Here is a 19,085-nt window from a genome sequence, read left to right as displayed (position 1 = left end):
CTTTGTTACTGTTAGAAGTTGTTGTTTATTGTTTATGCCATTTTGGTTATATGCTTGTTCAAGGGAGCTTGTTCCTTTGCACATGCTTTTCTTGTCTTAGGCTACTTGTAGTTTATATGGGAGTTTCTCCCCTATATCTAATGGAGCTTGTTCCCTTTCTTCGTTTGTATTTGTAAATATTCTATGACTTGCTGGTTCTCCAGCTTTGTTTTAGATCTATATATTTCTTACACTTGATAAAAAAAAGGTACTATCATCTATGATGTTGAATCTCTTTTAGTCACTCAGATACCTTTATATATTTATGTTATTCTTAATATCTACATATTTTTTTACCTTTAATTAAAGCAACGTGTAGTTAGAATCAAAACATAACCCCATATAAGTTAATTAGTAACTTCAAATCTAGGGATACCACACCATTATCACTTGAGTCTTTCCATAGACACAAGTAATCTCTTCATATAGGATCCTCATGTGGATAAGTTTAGTGTATAAGTTATTTGACAAGCTTATGAGAACAACTACTTCTTTTCATAAAAGAAAGAACATAATATGAAATGATCTCAATAAATATAATTAATATCATGTCTTACTAGAGGATCGATTATGATCATTTAGGAATAATGCTTTGATGTAATAAGAATCTTATAATTATAACCACTTTATAATTTTTTTACAAAGCTTTTTTGTCCTAAAAACTTTATTTTTATTATAGACATGATCAAACACATATAAATATTAAAGATATATAAAAACTTTATTAATAATAAATATGCTTTTTTATATGAACAAAGTTAGTGCCATGACATGGCTAAAAGATTGATGTCTTCTTCCAAGTGTAAGAGTGTCGAAGTAATAAATAACCCAGCAAGACCGGGGTCGAACCATAGGGAGGTTAATTGTATAAATTATAGACAACAATAATACAACAACAACAACAACAATAATAATAAAGAAGAAGAAGAAGAAGAAGTTGATGAGAACTTGAGATGGAAGATTAATGTAAGGATTAAACAATTATAAAAACAAATGTCAAGGTTAGAGGATCCACTAATGGTATTTCAAACAAGTATAGTATAAACTCTTATTATTCAACTGGAAATCACACACAAAGGAGGTTCCGATCGGATGATTTGTCATTAATAGCTCATTATAAATTGTTAACATGGTCATATTAATTATCTTATTTAAGTAACACCAAACTTTTAAATATTGTCAGGAATTCATGATGCTAACTTATGTTAACAACAAATCAAGTTCCTTTCATAGCACAAGTGTAGGTAATACCAGACGGTTGGGCTCTGAGAGTGTCAAGCATTTGTTATACCAAGTATTATACAACACAAATCTAGATTAACCATTTAACAAGCAAGGTTTAAGAATTAGTAAGATAAAAAGATAAGACATGTTAATATTAAACATTAAGGTCCATGTTGAGTTTACACTATACTTATTCTTACACCATTAGTGTAACCTTTTCACCTTGACATAATAAACTTAGCTAAATATAATGAAGAAGAGAAACATAAATAAATAAAATAAGAACATAAATAAAATACAAGTTAACTAAGTAAAACAAAGATAATGAAAAGCATAAACAAGATATTAATGAAAGCAAAATTTAGGAATTATATATATATATATATATATATATATATATATATATATATATATATATATATATATATATATAAAGAGAGAGAGCAAGAACAAGTTCTTGATCTGAACAACCAAGCCCCCAAATGCATGGCAAATGCCTCCTTTTATAGGCTAAAATTTGGAACTATTAATTTGATGACTAATTGTTGAGTAGGTGGCCAACTCTTGACTTGGTGAAAATCCTTATCTTCTTGTCTGAATAAAACGTCATTGCTAGCATCAGAATTGAAACCACCTGTACTCATGAAAGTTATAGAAAATTATCTTATCTTTCCAAGAAAAAAAAAATTAAGAACGGTGAACGCTAAACAGTGTCTGGGCTGCAGGACAGATTCAGACTTCTCCGTTGTTGCTATAATTTGGACTTGAAAACGGTCTTTTTAAATCTTGGACTCCACATGAAAGTTGTAGGCCTATGTCTTACCGAATCTGTCCAAAAACTTGAGGTCATTTGGACATCTAGAACTCGAGATATGACCCAATTACCGAAAAGTGTTTCATTTTGGACTGCACCAACATCTCTTTTCTAAGTTTGGCCCTCTCTTTGTCCTTTCAATTTCAATACTTAAACTCATCAATCAATCCTTTCATTTATGTGATAGGCCTGCATTTAAGATGAACATTTACCATAAATTAAATGTATGTTATATTATTAGGTATGTTATTATAAAACATGCTTTAGTTAAGGAGTTATTGATACTTCAAGTGCAAAATGATGATATAAAACCTTGATAAAAATACGCTTTTAAGTACTAATCATGCCACTAGCATCCAGCTGATTGGCTGCAAGGTATATACACTAACAAATTATTCATGGTTACTTGAATGTTTTATAAACTTCTATTTCCTTTCCTTATTACACGACCATTCAATTTCAAGATCAAAATGTACTAACTCCACACTACAATAACATATGATGCACAACACAAAAAAAATCTAAAAAATCATAATAAGAAAAAATAAAAATTAAATATAAGTAAAATTAACCTATAACCAGTTGGTATGAAAATTAATAGGAATAAAATACTCCCCAAAAACAGAGCCAAAATCTTGATGCAAAATTTAGATATCAAGTATACTAATCGCTTCAAGTAAAATAATGTTAGTATGATTATTATTCATACGAGGATTATCTACCTTTTAGCTATTGAAATTTTTCTAGGCTGAAATTATTTGAAAGTTACAAATAAATGAATATATGTAAGACAATTAATATATTAGCAAAAAAAATAAAATCATATAGGAACACTATAGTGAAAATGAATTTAATCATGAACAAGAAGACTTCTGATTTACCTAACCAAGCCAATTTGATTCGTAAACTATGTTGCTATGAATTTATCTTCCAAATTGATGTTGAAATATTCTATTTTATCAAGACTCTCTCAAGTAGAATTGAAATTACCAACATATCATAACCCATGATATTTCTATATAATTTTAAAAGCATATAAACACTTTAAATTCTATAATATTTCAAGACAATAATTGCACAAATCATATTGGGACATCTCTATCTTTCATTCAATTTAAGGTATACATCATAAAAAGCAAATAGCATGCATAATAACTAGGTATCAACATGCACAATAATTTATACTAATGATGATCAATCATTTAAAGGCATTAGATACAATGAGCCATACTTAACAAGGATTGATAAATACTTTAATAATAAAAATATAAAAAATTCAAGAATGTCATGGAGAGACTACATTAGAGCTTTAGAAATAATCTTTAGTTCATAATCATATTATTATAAACCAGAATCTCTAGACAATTCACAGTAATAGAATAAAAGAGAGAACAACAATATAGGAAATAAACTCATAGATTGAATTTCTTAATCATTAACAAAGTCTAATTCAATCTTTTTATTGCTCCTCTTGAGCCCAACACTATCAATTGTGAAAATTCATTTTCTATTAGCTCTAGTTGAGTTCTCTTCTCTAGCCTCATTCTCTTCTTTTCTTTAGTCCAAAATCTATTTGTTTTCTTGATTTTCTTCTTAAAAGTGGCAGATTCTTCCCCTTACTTCAAGCTTAGTTTCTCAATTAGATCAACTTATTTTGAGAAATTCATAAATATCTCCATCTTATCTTTATCCTACTACCAATATAATTTAATTTGGATATCTTTCAAGAATGTTTTCTAGATTTTCTTCCTAAAACTGATAGATTATGAAACTTGACTTCCAACTTATTTTCTTAATCAAATTGATTTTTTTGATAAATTCATAAAAATAAAAGTTCTATATATCTCCAAGATCATTTAATTTGGATATCTTTTGAGAATATCATGTTTGATTTATTGAGATATGTTTGTGAGATTGTGGATAAGGAAATTTATTGCTTTCTTTATAATTTTTTTTTATTTTGTTCCATTTTTTATTTTGCCATTCTTTTCTCTTTTTTTCTTCTTAAACTATTCTTATACTTATTTGGTGTTGTCCTGGAAAACATTTTTTTAGTCTTTTCTAAAGATTTAAGTTCTTGCATCCCCGCACTCCTCTCATGGTTAAGTTTCTATCGGATAATTTGACAAAAAAGGTCACCAAGTTTGGCTGGAAAATTAGAACTCAAATTTGCGATGTCAAAGAACTTCTTGGTTTCACATTATAAAATTATATTATAATCTTGTTAAACCACAGCCGCAAGCTCTGATCTGAGTTGCGTGTGTGTTGGTATATACAAGTGGAGGCTCTGTTGTCCTCCATCATCATTGTTCTACAACCAGGTGATCCGCCGAAGCAAGTTGAACAGCACGTACGACTTTAGAGGATCCTCAATAATTTCCCAATAACATTTACGTTAATGAATATCACTTTTGACTCGGCTGGCCTACCGTTTGGGAGAATATTTTATAGACCGGGTTGACGCCAGCAGTCAACAACTATCTTACATTCCCCTGGCATCGTGTTCCATGCCTTTGCAACTTATTAAAGGCTCCAATGCCTCTCTGACAATAAGATTATTATTTTTTATTTTCCCCCGAATATATCATTTATCAAAATAATTAATTTAATAAAAAAAACAAATAGATTCAACAACCATGCCATTCCAGATTTTTTTTTTTTTTATGATCTAGTGTTATGTTAATCAGGCAGCATTTAATTATCTAAGTTAATTTAATTTACTCGCAATTAGGGGTGATCATTTTCTGTTCAGTTCGGTTTTTACAAAAAAAGACAACCAAACTGAAAAAAAAGAGACCCGAAACCGAACCGGAACCGGCCCAAATCGGCAGGTTCCAGTTCGGTTCCGGTCCGGTTTTTTATCCAAAAAACCGGACAAACCTATATACATTTTCTGGGCTTTTTAATGGGCTTTCTAATGGATTTCCGTTGGGCTTACTATTATTGTTGCTATTATCTCATTTTCTTTGAAGATTCCAAATACATTTAATTTTTTGACCCCAATATTCAAATCTATTAAATTATTATTGTCAATCTTATGTTTATTAATTGTTTTGGCCATTGAATATTCATTTATATGAAATTATTAGTGACAATCTTGTGTTCAATATATTTTTTAACTTACTAATATTTTTCTACTTCTGAAAAGTTTAAATAAATATCACACACCAACAATCACACACCAACACACACTCACAATCACACACCAATAAGTTAAAATCCAAATTATAAAATACAAACCATTGCCTTCAAAAGGCTTAACAAAAAAACAACAAATAACATTATCATAAAACACTCCAAGTCACAAAAAATAAATCTTCATGTGCACATCGTCTTAATAAAAAAGCACTTCAAGAGCATTGCACTTTGATTCCTGAAATTCATAATCTAGAATTATAACATGGTAAATTAAATTAGAAGATATAAAAATAAAAAAATAAAATTTATACCATATGTTTTCAATTAATGCATCACAATTTGTGAACTAATTATCATCCGTTGCTAAATGCAACTTTCCACCAAATTCTACAAAATAAAATATTAAACATGTTAGAATAAAAATGTGTTAATTAATAAATAATAAAATAAAAGGTGTAAGTTTTTAAGAAACATTACCCAATTCAAGGTTTTCGTAGGTTTCAAAATCATTCATCAAGGTTGCATTATCAGTTGAAATTGGACCATGATGCAACCAATTTTGACAACAAATAAGTGCTTGAACTGTTGTTGGAGATAGAGAACTTCGAAATTGGTCAAGTATATGACCACCTGTGCTGAAGGCTGATTCGGAAGCCACTGTGGATATAGGAATAACAAGAACATGTTGTGCAACTTTCGAAAGTATCTTATATTTTGAAGCATTAATATTCCACCAACCCAAAATATCTAATTTATCATCATTAGGATCCTCACAACCATCACCCAAATACCTCTCAACCTCATTTCTATTTTCCACACTATCTTCCTCTTGTAAATGCCTTTTGAACCGAGCTAAAGTGTTAACATCTACCTCCATGTCATCAATAGCATCATTATCATCTTGTTTATGCCTATTGTCATCCACCACTTCATCGGCTTTCAAATAAAACTCATACAAGCTCACCAAATTATCTCTCACTTTTTTTTGTTAGCAATTGTGATTTGTCATAATCATACAAATCACCAAAACAAAATTTCACATATTTCAACTTAAGACGTGGATCCAAAACAGTAGCCACATACAATAAAAAATTCTGATTTGCTCCATAACCTCAATACTTCTCAAACTTACTCATCATGTTCATCGCCATTCCATTCAAAAGATTATCTCTACTTTTACACAATTGCAACAAGTTTGTATGCATGTAAATCAATTCAGTGAAGAAAGAATTTGATGTAACATGCAATGAGCCAGAAAATTTCAATGTAACCATGTAAAAGATCTTTAAAAACTTCAGCAAAGTTCTAGCATTTTCCCAATCCTCCAAACTAGGTGGCCCCATATTTTTTTTATTCCCCTTTGAATCAACCTCCAAAAAGTAACTCATATATCTAGGTTCACTTTGACTTAACCTCGCAAACACCTTTTCAAACTTTTCAGCAGCTTATAACATAAGATAAGTTGAATTCCATCGAGTTGCAACATCCAAACACAATGATTTCTTACACTCTATATGCAACTTTTCTGCACACTTTTTAAATGCAAGTAACCTAGAGGGTGAAGATCTCACAAACCTCATTGCATCTCGAATCTTAACAACCGAAACATTCATCTCTTTCAAACCATCACATACAATGAGGTTTACAATGTGTGCACAACATTTAACATGCAAATGTTCATTTGACAATTTATTAGTTGGCCAATCTTTCATCACATTCTTCAAATATGAAATAGTAACACTATTAGAGCTTGCATTGTCTACTGTAACAGTTAAAAGTTTATCAATCCCCCAATCTAACAAACAATTCTCAATAACTTGACCAATTGTCTCACCCATATAATTGGAAACTTGACAAAAATTCAGAATTCTTTTATGCAAATTCCATTCATTATCAATCCAATGAGCCGTTAAGGACATATAGTTAATGTTTTGGATTGATGTCCATGTATCTGTTGTTAAGCATAATCGTTGACCCTTAAGAGCTCTTTTTAATCTTTCCTTCTCTTCAACATAAAGTTTCAAACAATCTCTCATAACAGTGAAACGAGAAGGAATGTCAAATCTAGGCTGCAATGTCCTAGAATATAATCTAAATCCCTTACCTTCCACAAAATTAAAAGGCAACTCATCAATTATAACCAATTTCACTAGTGCCTTTCTGCATTCATCATAATCATAACCTATTGCCTTAAGAGTTCCCACACTTCGATCTCCTAATTTACCCCCTACTTTATTAGGTTCTAATACCAAAATTTTTTGCTTCTTATCAACCACAAAAGGAAACTTTTTTCATACTTTCAAATGACTCCACATATTACTTGTCCCATTAATAATAGTATGACATGCATAATCCTTTCCACAATAATTACATTCAGCTCTAGGGGTTTTAGGATCACCATCAAGTTTTGTAAAATGATCCCAAATTTGTGATTTTTTTTTTATCATCAACATTTCTTTTCCTAGTTGCAAGGACTTGAAGTTGTTTACCTGTATTATCCGTGGTGGATCCTACAGTAGCTGATGTTGGGAGAGTGTTTGAAGCTGGGGCATTGGTTGATGTTGGGGTAGTGCCAGTGGATGAAGCATTTTGATTTTGAAGGTTTTCCATCTGTAATTACCAAATAAAACAAATCACTTGCACATTTCATTTTCAGCACTTAATAAACATAAAGATAAAATCATGTTTAAAAATTAAAATGAAACAAATATTACAACAACAACAAAATCAGCACAGCTAGTCAGAAACAACATCAACGATTCAACAGAATCAACACAACAACAGCAACATAATCAACATAGCAACAACAGCAAAATCAAGACAAGTCACAAATTCAATTCAAATTATCCATAAGTTGAACTAAGCTTAATAACACTTCTGTCGTAATTAATTGGGATTGTTAGCCATACAAAATCATTACTTATTATAGACCTCAGAACTAAATCACTTGCAGCATCTAACAAAACCAGCCATACATGACTAAAATATAAGCCTAATATTTATGAAACAACGATACTGTTGCAGACTCCAACACCGTATTAAATCTTCAATCCAAATATCTACATTACTGAGTGAAGAGGTAGTAGTGGAGAGGCTAACACATTTAAAGCTTGTAAATTCATACTCAGTACATATTCATTATAGGACTAGTCAACAACACAAGTGTGCTACTCAGGAGAGGCAACAACGAATTATTCAAAACAAAGAAAAAGCTTTAGCAAGAACATAGTGGCTTCTCTATCATTACACAACACATATGCGGCATACAAAGTCCAGTTTTTGTAATATGAACAAATACTCAATTAGTTTCAGGAGGCCCATAATGGAGCAATTATTTTGTGCAATCAATGTTTCTTGTTTTGCATAAAGCATAGGTTATATTTAACAAACAATACAACATATCCTGACCGTCTATATTTCAATCTTAAACAATCCATGTTTCAGAAACCCATGTCTCAAAGCATAGGTCTATTCCTCAAAAGACCAGACCTTTACCGAAATTGGAGATGTAAAAGACCACCGCCTTAATATAGAAATTCTAATACCCAAATACTTCCATCAGTTGTATTCCTAGCTTGAACAAATCTAAAAAATCAAAGTTGTCAAACCACAATAAGATTTTCAAGCTACAGACTCTTAATTGGTAAATACCATATTGTCTTACCTTGTTTCACAGCAAGAAGAGGGTAGCTGTGAAAAAAAAAAACTCACCGGTTTGAGAGGCTGAGGAAGCGTCGACTGTGTTGATCGGTTGATCCAGTGGAGACTGAGATTAAGGGCTGATCCTAGCACTAACAGTGGCTAATTTTTTGATTAAACTGGAGAAAAGAAAACAAAACTTAGAATATATGCACTATTTAGAATAATAGAAGAGGATCCGCCTGGTTTAATTAGAAAACCAAAAAAAAAAACTCACCGTCATTGCCTCACTGGTTTTGAGAGGTTGAGAGGAAACGCCGGTCTGATGGAAACACAACGCAGCGTGTTTTGGACCAGTGGAGACTGAGGAGAGGAAACGTCGATCTGTGTCTGTGATTCACCGAGAGCCTGAGACTGGAGAGGAGTTAAAGTGTTTACTTTACTGTGGAGACCAGTGGAGACTGAGGAGAGGAAACGTCGATCAGGCTGAGAGTGAGAGGAGTTAAAGTGTTTACTTTACTCAGTTACTGTTTAGGGTTAGCGGAGACTAGAGAGTAAAGTGAAGACTGAAGAGAAGAGAAAAGAGGGGCGCGGCGTGGGCAGCAACATTTTCTTTTATACTAGGGCGCAGGGAACTTTTTTTTTAAACCGATCCGATTCATCCGGTTTTTGCACTGCAAAACCGAAAACCGAACCGAACCGGGGTTTTTCCTACATAATCTAATCGGTTTAATCGGTTTTATTTTTCGGTTCGGTTTTTTCGGTTAACTGTTTATCGGTTTACTCGGTTTTTTGGTTTTTTTAAACACCCCTACTCGCAATCCAAGATAACTCCAAACAAGAAAAGAAAAGAAAAAGTTCAAATCCCAATAAAACTAATTTTCAAGAATAAAATAAAAAAATATTAAAAATAAAATGTAAAAAAGAAAAAAACTTGAGTTAAGTGGAGTTTATTCTATTAACCTACCATCCATGATATGAAATTATGATCAAAAAAATATTTTTAAAAAATAACATAAAAAAGAATCAAAACTAAATAAATAAAAAAAACATTTAAAAAATTAAAGTCAATCTAACTAATATGAAACTCGAGATAACTTTAAAAAGAAAACATAAAAATAAAAAATCTCAAGACTAATAGTTAGATTAAAAAAAAAAGGGGGAAGAAAAAGAAGAAGTAAAACAAACAAAACACGCCAAAGTGGTAGCCTTTGATTCTTTCTTTTTTTCTTCTAAGGGCATGTATGTAATTCAACAATAAAAAGAAGAGGATTGCTTAATCTTGCTTCCGTCGATCAAAAACGGTTCTCTTCCACCAATATTTATTGACATCCTTCGTAGCTCACTATTATTGAAATGCTGACGTGGGAGTTAGCTTCGTCATTGTGCCGATATATGTTGTTCTTGTTTAAGAAAATTAAGAATAATGACTTTATTTTCTTCAATAAAAATCGATAAATCAATCTTATTTATAGGTTTTAAGGAATTGATCAGGAACATGTCTTAATTAATTTTAATGGTGTTGGCAATTAGACCAAACATTATCGTTGATAAAATGAATCATGTCTTCTCACGACAATCAACCTAATATTATTTGTAACACAATCAACAAGTAATTATTCATTCACAAAGAATATTAAGAGAGAGGTTTATGAAAAGGCAAATTGAAGAACAAATAAAAAAAAATAAGTTTTTAAACATTTCATCTACAATAATATATATTCATTTATGAAAAAAGTACACTCTCATGATCAGTTAAAGAATAATAAGCTAAGAATATATTTACAAAAGAGGTCAAGTTTAACCATTTTTTATTTTAAATAATTATGACAAGAAGCAACCACCTTTTATTTATAATTAATTTATAATTTAATAAATATCCTTGGTTGAAATACTATATTGATCACCATTTGTATTATATATATAAATATAAATGACGGGGCAAATCATTACGGGATGGGAGACCGTTTCCATAATGCAGTGGTCCGCGGGATGGGAGAGTTTTTTCCATGGCATGGGTCCGCGGCGTTTTTTCCATGGCAATGGTCCGCGGCGTTTTTTCCATGGCATGGGTCCGCGGCGTTTTTAATGCAGTTTTTTCCACGGCATGGGTCCGTAAAGTCCTCTATAAAAGCCTAAACCTCCTCCCTGTCCTCTATAACAATTGATCAACATTTATTTTTGATATTAAGATGGGGCTGTTCCTTGAGATGTTCACGGTGTTAGTAATGGCGGTTTTCTTGCAAGGATGGCTGCCTCTTGGTTGCTTGGAGGAAGAGAGAGCCGCTCTCTTTCAACTCAAAGATGCTTTTAACTATCCCAACGGCACATCCCTACCCTCCTGGAGAAAAGGTGACATCCACTGTTGTTCTTGGGAAAATGTGGAGTGCAACAGCAGTACAGGTCGAGTCATCGCACTCAATCTTTGGAGCCTAAGCAATCACAAACAGGGAGATTGGTACTTTAATACCTCCTTGTTTCTTCCTTTTCAAGAACTCAACGATCTCTCCTTGTGGGATAATCGTATAGCTGGTTTGGTTGAGAAGAAAGGTTTGCTCTCCTCTCGTATTACAAAATATTTAGATTAGTTTTTTTGAATTAATCAAATAAGGTGTTGTTTAATTAATAACATTTTGGTTCTCCACAGTAAGTAATCCATCGAAGAAAATAGAAATCATTTTTAGTAATAAGGTGTTGTTTAATTCTTTGCATTATTAATATAATCATACCACCACAATAAATATTATTACATTACCAATATTATTATAATTATGCATCACATGTCACTGTAACATGTACTTCTTTCACGTTCACCTTCATCGCCTTAACCTCTTTACGTGAAGTCATTGTAACAATTACATGCCTCTAAATCCATCATAATTAAATCACTCCAATAATAACTTTTTTTTTTTATTCTGAAGTCTTAATTTATTTATTTTTTCTATATAGGTAGTTATGAGTTACAGCAATTGAGCAAATTGAAGTATCTTGACTTGAGATATAATCGTTTCAATAACAGTATTTTATCATCAATTGTGGGGTTTTCGTCTCTCAAATCACTATATCTGAGTTATAATAGACTGGAGGGATTAATAGATTTTAAAGGTTAGTTTTTTATATATTTATCTTTTTTTAAAAAACACAATTTATGTTTTGTAGTGAACTAATTAACTATTATTTTGATAAATATCAAGAATCTCTAAGCACGTTGAAGGTCTTGGATTTGAGCGGAAACAATATTAACAAATTGGTAGCTTCAAGAGGTAATTAGTAAAACATTCACATTACCTTGTAGCATGACGATAATATATGAGCCCATCCAATTATTAATTATTTTTGCTTTTGGAAAGCCTTTCTATACATTTCTTCCCTAACTTGCAGGTTCAAGCAACTTGTATTTACGGTTAAATCATATCACAACCTATGGAAGTAGCTTCCAGTTATTGCAATCATTAGGAGCATTCCCATACCTCACGAAACTTGATCTGAGCGACAATAATTTTAGAGGAAGAATATTAGGTGACGGTAAGTTATTGCATATAGTGATGTTTATATTTTTGGGTTTAATTGAAAATTTTAATTTGCTACTTTTGAACAGAGTTGCAAAATTTAAGCTCCTTGCAAAGGTTGTACCTGGACGGTTGTTCTCTAGATGAACACTCCCTTCACAAGCTTGGAGCACTGTCTTCTCTAAAACTTCTATCATTGTCTAGAGTGAGTGGCATTATACCTTATCAAGGTAAATTAGCCATTCTACTTCTTTCTATGCTTGCTACGATTAGACGTGTCTATATAGAATTCATCTTTTATGTTTTAGCAGCCTACTAAACAAGTCTTGAAGAGACAATTAAATCTCAAATTTAGAAATTAACCAAGAGAAAATTGACCAATAAGAGAGAATTAAATCCCAAATTTAGAAATCAACTCAATTGAGATCCTTATTATGTATTCAATAAACTTCTTCTTGTTAACTCTTTTCCTTTATAATTAATTGCTTCTAGATTAATATAATCTCTTGTTTAATTGATTGTGACAGACTTCCTTGATCTCAAAAACTTGAAATACTTGGATTTGAGTTCCAATACTTTCAATAATAGCATTTTTCAAACCATCAATAAAGGTGATGACTCTCTCTCTCTCTCTCTCTCTCTATGGTGTGTAAGTTATATATTTTCCATTAGACACTCATAGTTCTAAAAAATTTCCTAAATTATAATGTGATCAGGCATATGCGACTTAAATCATCTCCAAATACTATATATAGACAACAATGATCTCAGTGGCTTCTTGCCTTCGTGTCTAGCAAATTTGACTTCCCTTCAACTACTCTCTCTCTCTTCCAATCACTTGAAGATTCCTATGTCATTGAACCCATTATACAACCTTTCAAGACTTGAGTATTTTGATGGTTCAGGTAATGAAATATATGCAGAAGAAGATGATCATAATCTGAGCCCAAAGTTCCAGTTAGAGGTCCTCTTTTTGAGCGGTCGTGGACAAAGTGTGGGAACATTTCCCAAGTTCCTTTACCATAAGGTGAACCTGCAATATATGAGTCTTACAAACATCCAAATAAAGGGAGAGTTTCCAAATTGGTTGATTGAGAACAACACATACCTACAAGAACTTCATTTAGAAAATTGTTCTCTCTTGGGTCCATTCTTGTTGCCAAAGAATTCTCATATGAGTTTGTCATTCCTAAGTATATCAACGAATCACTTCCAAGGCCAAATCCCTTCAAAAATCGGAGATCGTTTGCCAAGGTTAGAAGTTTTATTGATGTCTGACAATGGCTTCAGTGGAAGCATTCCTTTGTCATTGGGTAACATTAGCTCGTTGCAAGTGTTAGACCTGTCCAACAATGTTTTGACTGGAACAATACTTTCGAACAATAGTTTGCAAGGGCAAATCCCTAGATGGATAGGGAATATGCCTTCTCTTGAATTCTTGGACCTATCAAGGAACAATTTCTCTGGTCATTTACCACCTAGATTCGGCACTTCTTCAAAATTAAGACATGTTTCTTTGTCTAGAAATAAGTTGCAAGGACCAATCGCAATGGCATTTTATGACTCATGTGAGATATTCGCTTTAGATCTTTCCCATAATGATTTAACTGGTAGAATTCCAGAATGGATTGATAGGCTATCTAACTTGAGATTTCTACTATTGGGTTATAACAATCTTGAAGGTGAAATCCCAATTCAATTGTACAGGTTGGACCGATTAACTCTGATTGATCTATCTCACAATTATCTTTCTGGAAACATCCCTTCTTTGATGATATCTGCTCATCTTTTTCCTTTTCAATACAATTCCCGTGATTCTGTGTCCTCATCAGAACCTTCTTTCGAGTTTACAACAAAGAATGTATCCCTTTCTTATAGAGGCAGTATTGTCCAATACTTCACAGGAATTGATTTCTCATGCAACAATTTCTCAGGAGAGATTCCTCCTAAAATTGGAAACCTCAGCATGATCAAGGTATTGAACCTTTCGCACAACAGCTTGACTGGACCAATTCCACCAACATTCTCGAGGTTAAAGGAAATAGAGAGCTTGGATCTTTCCTACAACAAACTGGATGGAGAAATCCCACCTCAACTTACTAAACTATTTTTTCTAGAATTTTTCAATGTGGCACACAATAATCTGTCTGGCAAGACTCCGGCGAGAGTTGCACAGTTTGCCACGTTTGAGGAGAGCTGCTACAAGGACAATCCTTTTCTTTGTGGACAACCACTATCAAAAGTTTGTGGTGCGGCAATGTCACCATCACCAACACCAACTTTAACGACCAACGAAGATAATAGTGGTTTCATGGATATGGATGTTTTCTATGTGACCTTTGGGGTTGCATACATCATGGTGCTGCTGGTGATAGGTGCAGTTCTATACATAAATCCATATTGGCGACGAGCTTGGTTTTACTTTATTGAGGTGAGCAGCAATAATTGCTATTATTTTCTGGTGGATAATATTCCTATTTTATCAAAGTTTGGATTTTCATAGCCTTGGTGCTTCATTGTGTATTCTAGTTTTAAGATTTAAACAAGTTTAAAGGCAATGTTCTATTGATTTTCATTTGTGTTTTGTTTTTTGTTTTTAGCTTTTGTGTGACATATAATAATGAAGTTTCTTCACTGATTGCTCTATGGTTGGATTTATAAAGCTTAGGTCTAGTAGTTTCTAAGTGAATTAATAAGAGGATGTCTTGGTATTCTGGATTGGGTTTGGCAGACTATATGTTTAAATAAAATAGATTACTAAAGGGGATCGATTTTGATTATGATTTGGCGTGGAAATTCTCTGCATGCCTACTTAGAGCGTGGCTTCTTAAAACTCCAAAATATATATATATGTAGGTATGTGTCCAAACCAGTATTGGGCAGATCAAGATATGTCAGGATTGCCGAGGAAGAGGCTATTCAGGTTAGGGCGAATAGGGTTATCATTAGTTATATAATCAACCCTAATCAGAATTTCCCAATAAAAAATTAACTAAAGACTTTAGTTAATGCTGATGAACATGAGTGAACCTTGTAAAATCTATTTACATGTTCTAGAGCCACAAATCACTTAGATTTACTGGGGTTGATCCCAACTTGAGACAAATCTATTTGTCTAGTTCGGAGAACCTTCAAACAAAAAGAAGAGTTAAACCTTGTAAAATTGGCTATCATTAAAAGGACAAGAAATAGAACAAAAAGGATCAGCCTCACATTTCTTACTTAAGTAAAAGAATTCACTTGCTGACGGAAAGGAGGACTCTGCAACAAGTCTAAAATATCCTCTAGAGTCCAGTGACCCTGCAACCTCATAATTACCTCAGAATGCACCGACATAAAACACAGAGGAAATCCTAAACATAAGACTGTCTTATACCTCAGGTAAATGAGATGTTAATCCTTCTTCAAGTGGCAATGTCTCATTCAATGGCATTATCAAATCAGGCTTCAGTATATCACCTAATCCTAAGCCTAGGATAACAAATGAAAACATCATGAAAAAAAAAAAAAGATTTTACAGTAAGGCACCCCGTGCCAGAGCATATAATTAGCAGGAAAAAAAAAGATTGTACAATCCTTTCACAGCTTACAGTACGTATAGAATAAGCATTAATAATTACCTTCATCTGGATCACCCGAACTACCTGCAACATGTATCATCACATCACGTGGGCCAGCCTAAGTACAACAAACAAGGTTGTGGTCAATTGCACTATCTGAGCAGAACATACCTCCACCACCAATATTACTCAGGATTCTTTGCAAGTCTTCCAATTTCACTGGTCTCGATGAAGAGGTTACTTCTGCACCAAGGTTTGGGACAACTAAGTTTCCAGTCCTGAGAGTGATGAGCAAAAATCTTTCTCACCAGAATAAAAGAAAATGACCATGTAATTTATACTGGGCCATTTCTTTTTGGTAATAAAAGTGCTCCTTAACATTTTTGAAGTTATTTTACAATGAATCACAAGAATTAACAGGTATATACATAGACAAACACCAAGTTATGACTCTAAATTTCCATATAAAAGATGCCCCAAGTTTTAGAATTTACCCCGAGGGCGAGTCTGTGTAAGGGCATAGGGGGATGAAGGATTTCACAAGGGCTAAAGCGGGTGAGATGTTTTTGTCAAGAAATGATTTTGGAAAATTTCTTGATATTTCTTGAATAACTAAGATAGGAGTCTTGATCAAGGCAAGAACATAGGCTCTCCAAGATGATTGACCAGAAGGAGAGAAGGGAGGCTCATTCTGCTCCACTGACTCTTAGTCTCAAAGAACAAAAAATTACTTAGCTCTATATCCTTACTCTTACTTGCTATATCAACTCTTATAGTTGAAGTATCATCTTTGAGTATGCTTCTTTATTATAATAAATATACCTTAATGAGATATTATCTTCAAGCATGTCTTCAAAAACTTGGAAAGGAGTAGAAGCGTCAGGATCTTCTTCATCAAGGAACTCTGCCAAACAACAAGATAAAGCAGCGACATTGCTGATGGAAAAACTTCACTATTGAATGAGTGCTGAAGTTATAAGCCAGGTCATTAGTTTGAAGGTGTAAAACCGGTTAGTAAAATTTTAAGAAGACCAATTCACACATACGGAGAGTGTAACTCAAATAAATAAACAGGAAGTAGAAAACAAGAAATCCAATTAGTCTAATATGATCTTTCTGTGAAATAGAGGTTTTCTTTATGAAATTGAGGGGATGGGAGAAGATAAATCCAGATGCAAGATAAAAACAAAAAACAAAAAACCCTCTATGAGAGAGATGACCATAAAGCAATTATACAACTTTCTGATGTAAAATTAGCGAAAGTGATTTATCAACTACACCAAATTGTTTGCATTTAACAGATCGGGGGAGGGGGGCAGAAGATTAGACTTTGCATTTAAATATAAGCCAAGATGATTAGGAACAAAATAATGAAGAGTCGGATGGCTAACAAAGGACTGAAAAGACAAAAGTATTTACCAAATGGACGATTAATATAATAGTTGACAGAGCTACACAATTGTGAATCATCTTTAGCTTTGGCTCCTGCAAACATGTTACACAATTTTCCAAAATCATGCAACTAACAGCTGAGTCAATGTTACACATAAGAGAGTGAAAAACTTAGAAAATGAACCTGACCTGCATCCAAATGAAAAACTTTTGATCATCTATATTGAATTTCAAGATGTAAACTCTTCCCAAAGCTTGATTAACCTGAATAACCCAAAGAATTATGAATCTATGATATTACAATCAATTATTAGAGTCAAATATCTCCCATCTAAGAAAAAACTAAGAGAGAAAAGTGTACCTTCTCAGAAACAGCCTCTTCAGAAAAAAAAATAATCTGATGCTATCAATCAACACGTCAAGAAAAAGCTACCAAGTTCTCACCACAAAAGAACATTAACAAAACAAACAACAGAAAAAGAAATAAAAACCAATGTTGGAAGAGAGAAACAAAATCCCCAGGCTCAAAAATATAATAATAACTAGGATACATCTTCCACAACATTCAAATTCCTATCAAGCCACTGGAAATGAAGCAAACCCTCATCACCCTGGAACAATTCAAAAATTTCAACTTCAAACAGGAAACAAGATGCTAGAAACACACTATCTAGTACTTAAGATAAACCAAAACAACAGAAGTAACTAAAAATCTTTACACAGACTCGAACTCTATATAGCACCAAAAAACCAAAAGACACCAGTTTACTGGTCCAATGCGAACAAGTCTTTTTCGAGAATCAGGAACAACCTTTTTTCCATAGAAAACCATTTTACCAGAACGAAACTTAAACACAATTTCCTACCAACAAAACAACCACAACACCATAACATAACCCCATCAAGAAAAACATACTTGTGCATCCAAAAAAGCAATTACATGCTCTAATTAATAAGAAACAGAGATTTTAAGCAAAACCCACAATTTTAAATGTGATTTTATTTACCTACATTGCTGGAATATCTTCAGCTGATAAAGAACCCATTTTCACATACTTCCTCTATAAAGCTTCCTTTCTTTCAACACTTCAAAGAAGGACATATCAAATACCCAAATCATAAACAATAATAGAAAAAAAATAAAAGAAAATCCAAAGCTGGAAAATTAATGGTTCGGTTGTTGTGAGATTACCAAGATGACACTCCAAGTTTGCCAAATTTCAAACAAACAAGGCAAGATGTTTGTGGCAAATGTGGGTCTTACCCGCTATCTATAGTTATTGGACGGGCCAAACAAATCAATCTGATGGATCACCAATCTAGATTGAATTAGGATTGTTTTTAAATTGTTTTTCGATATTAAACTGGTTAAATTTGTGTAAACCAACAACATGTGATTCAGTTAATCCAACAAAACATGGGTAAAATCAGCTGCATCCACTTGAAGTATGAAATGCAAGGATAAGATAGACTAATCGGCACAAACACATAGAGGCAAAATAGTGATTTTGGCTAAAAGAACATTGTTTGAAATTTGTTTCTTTTATTTTTTTAAAAAAAAAATATATTAAAATAATATATATGTTGCTACCCAATTTTTGACTCATGTTTTGATAAATTTTTTTAAAAAAAAAAACAGAGAGAAAGAATATGTGGCGATAACATAAAGCATTAGGGCTAATATTAAGGAAGCAATATGTCAATGAGATAATTACTGAATCATATATAATTACTGCAATATAAAATATCATAGATGTAAGATTTGATTCG

At 32.6% G+C, this 19,085-nt stretch overlaps 3 protein-coding genes across 8 annotated transcripts; 1 reads left to right on the top strand and 2 right to left on the bottom strand.

Annotated features, from left to right (window-relative positions):
• Positions 1–5,264: 5,264 nt before the first annotated feature.
• On the bottom strand, positions 5,265–9,420 carry LOC140954921 (uncharacterized). Its single transcript, XM_073406051.1, has 6 exons — positions 9,132–9,420; positions 8,927–9,033; positions 7,705–7,825; positions 5,693–5,872; positions 5,527–5,602; positions 5,265–5,450 (listed from the first exon to the last, which is right to left on the bottom strand). Exons 3-5 carry the CDS (start codon positions 7,823–7,825, stop codon positions 5,562–5,564), a joined length of 342 nt encoding a protein of 113 aa, XP_073262152.1. The 5' UTR covers positions 8,927–9,033; positions 9,132–9,420; the 3' UTR covers positions 5,265–5,450; positions 5,527–5,561.
• Positions 9,421–11,033: 1,613 nt separating this feature from the next.
• Positions 11,034–14,999, top strand: LOC118054147 (cuscuta receptor 1-like). Of its 4 annotated transcripts, none has more exons than XM_035065610.2 (7): positions 11,034–11,404; positions 11,804–11,959; positions 12,049–12,117; positions 12,236–12,379; positions 12,453–12,593; positions 12,891–12,974; positions 14,298–14,999. In XM_035065610.2, exons 1-7 carry the CDS (start codon positions 11,047–11,049, stop codon positions 14,864–14,866), a joined length of 1,521 nt encoding a protein of 506 aa, XP_034921501.1. In that variant the 5' UTR covers positions 11,034–11,046; the 3' UTR covers positions 14,867–14,999. The 4 variants fall into 4 exon arrangements, with proteins under 4 accessions (XP_034921501.1, XP_034921499.1, XP_034921498.1 ...); XM_035065608.2 differs by having other exon boundaries at positions 13,269–14,999; XM_035065607.2 differs by having other exon boundaries at positions 13,080–14,999.
• Positions 15,000–15,382: 383 nt separating this feature from the next.
• LOC118054149 (26S proteasome regulatory subunit RPN13) lies at positions 15,383–18,032 on the bottom strand. 3 transcript variants are annotated; one of them, XR_012168664.1, is made up of 5 exons: positions 17,505–18,032; positions 17,343–17,408; positions 16,746–16,827; positions 15,984–16,201; positions 15,383–15,834 (listed from the first exon to the last, which is right to left on the bottom strand). XR_012168664.1 is itself a non-coding variant. In XM_073406225.1 (5 exons), the coding sequence occupies exons 1-5, from the start codon at positions 17,416–17,418 to the stop codon at positions 15,734–15,736; spliced, it is 390 nt and encodes a 129-aa protein (XP_073262326.1). In that variant the 5' UTR covers positions 17,419–18,032; the 3' UTR covers positions 15,383–15,733. The 3 variants fall into 3 exon arrangements, 1 of the variants encoding a protein (XP_073262326.1); XM_073406225.1 differs by having other exon boundaries at positions 15,984–16,007; positions 16,095–16,201; positions 17,343–18,032; XR_012168663.1 differs by having other exon boundaries at positions 15,383–16,201.
• Positions 18,033–19,085: the final 1,053 nt, after the last annotated feature.

Source organism: Populus alba, chromosome 18 (assembly GCF_005239225.2).
Source record: "Populus alba chromosome 18, ASM523922v2, whole genome shotgun sequence".
Taxonomy (NCBI): domain Eukaryota; kingdom Viridiplantae; phylum Streptophyta; class Magnoliopsida; order Malpighiales; family Salicaceae; genus Populus; species Populus alba.
The sequence above is the reverse complement of the archived record's forward strand: the minus strand, read 5'-3'. Positions and strand labels throughout refer to the sequence as shown.

What these genes read in the sequence shown, in the direction of transcription:
- LOC140954921 (XM_073406051.1), bottom strand. Translation starts at nt 7,825, where the DNA reads ATGGAAAACCTTCAAAATCAAAATGCTTCATCCACTGGCACTACCCCA. An exon ending in ATCCACCACGGATAATACAG is followed by an intron (nt 5,873 to 7,704) that starts GTAAACAACTTC and finishes CTATATCCACAG; the next exon opens with TGGCTTCCGAATCAGCCTTC. An exon ending in CTACGAAAACCTTGAATTGG is followed by an intron (nt 5,603 to 5,692) that starts GTAATGTTTCTT and finishes TTTATTTTGTAG; the next exon opens with AATTTGGTGGAAAGTTGCAT.
- LOC118054147 (XM_035065607.2), top strand. Translation starts at nt 11,047, where the DNA reads ATGGGGCTGTTCCTTGAGATGTTCACGGTGTTAGTAATGGCGGTTTTC. An exon ending in CAAATTGGTAGCTTCAAGAG is followed by an intron (nt 12,118 to 12,235) that starts GTAATTAGTAAA and finishes CCTAACTTGCAG; the next exon opens with GTTCAAGCAACTTGTATTTA. An exon ending in TTTTCAAACCATCAATAAAG is followed by an intron (nt 12,975 to 13,079) that starts GTGATGACTCTC and finishes TAATGTGATCAG; the next exon opens with GCATATGCGACTTAAATCAT.
- LOC118054149 (XM_073406225.1), bottom strand. Translation starts at nt 17,418, where the DNA reads ATGTTTGCAGGAGCCAAAGCTAAAGATGATTCACAATTGTGTAGCTCT. An exon ending in GAAGATAATATCTCATTAAG is followed by an intron (nt 16,202 to 16,745) that starts GTATATTTATTA and finishes CATCACTCTCAG; the next exon opens with GACTGGAAACTTAGTTGTCC. An exon ending in GAGTAATATTGGTGGTGGAG is followed by an intron (nt 16,008 to 16,094) that starts GTATGTTCTGCT and finishes TACATGTTGCAG; the next exon opens with GTAGTTCGGGTGATCCAGAT.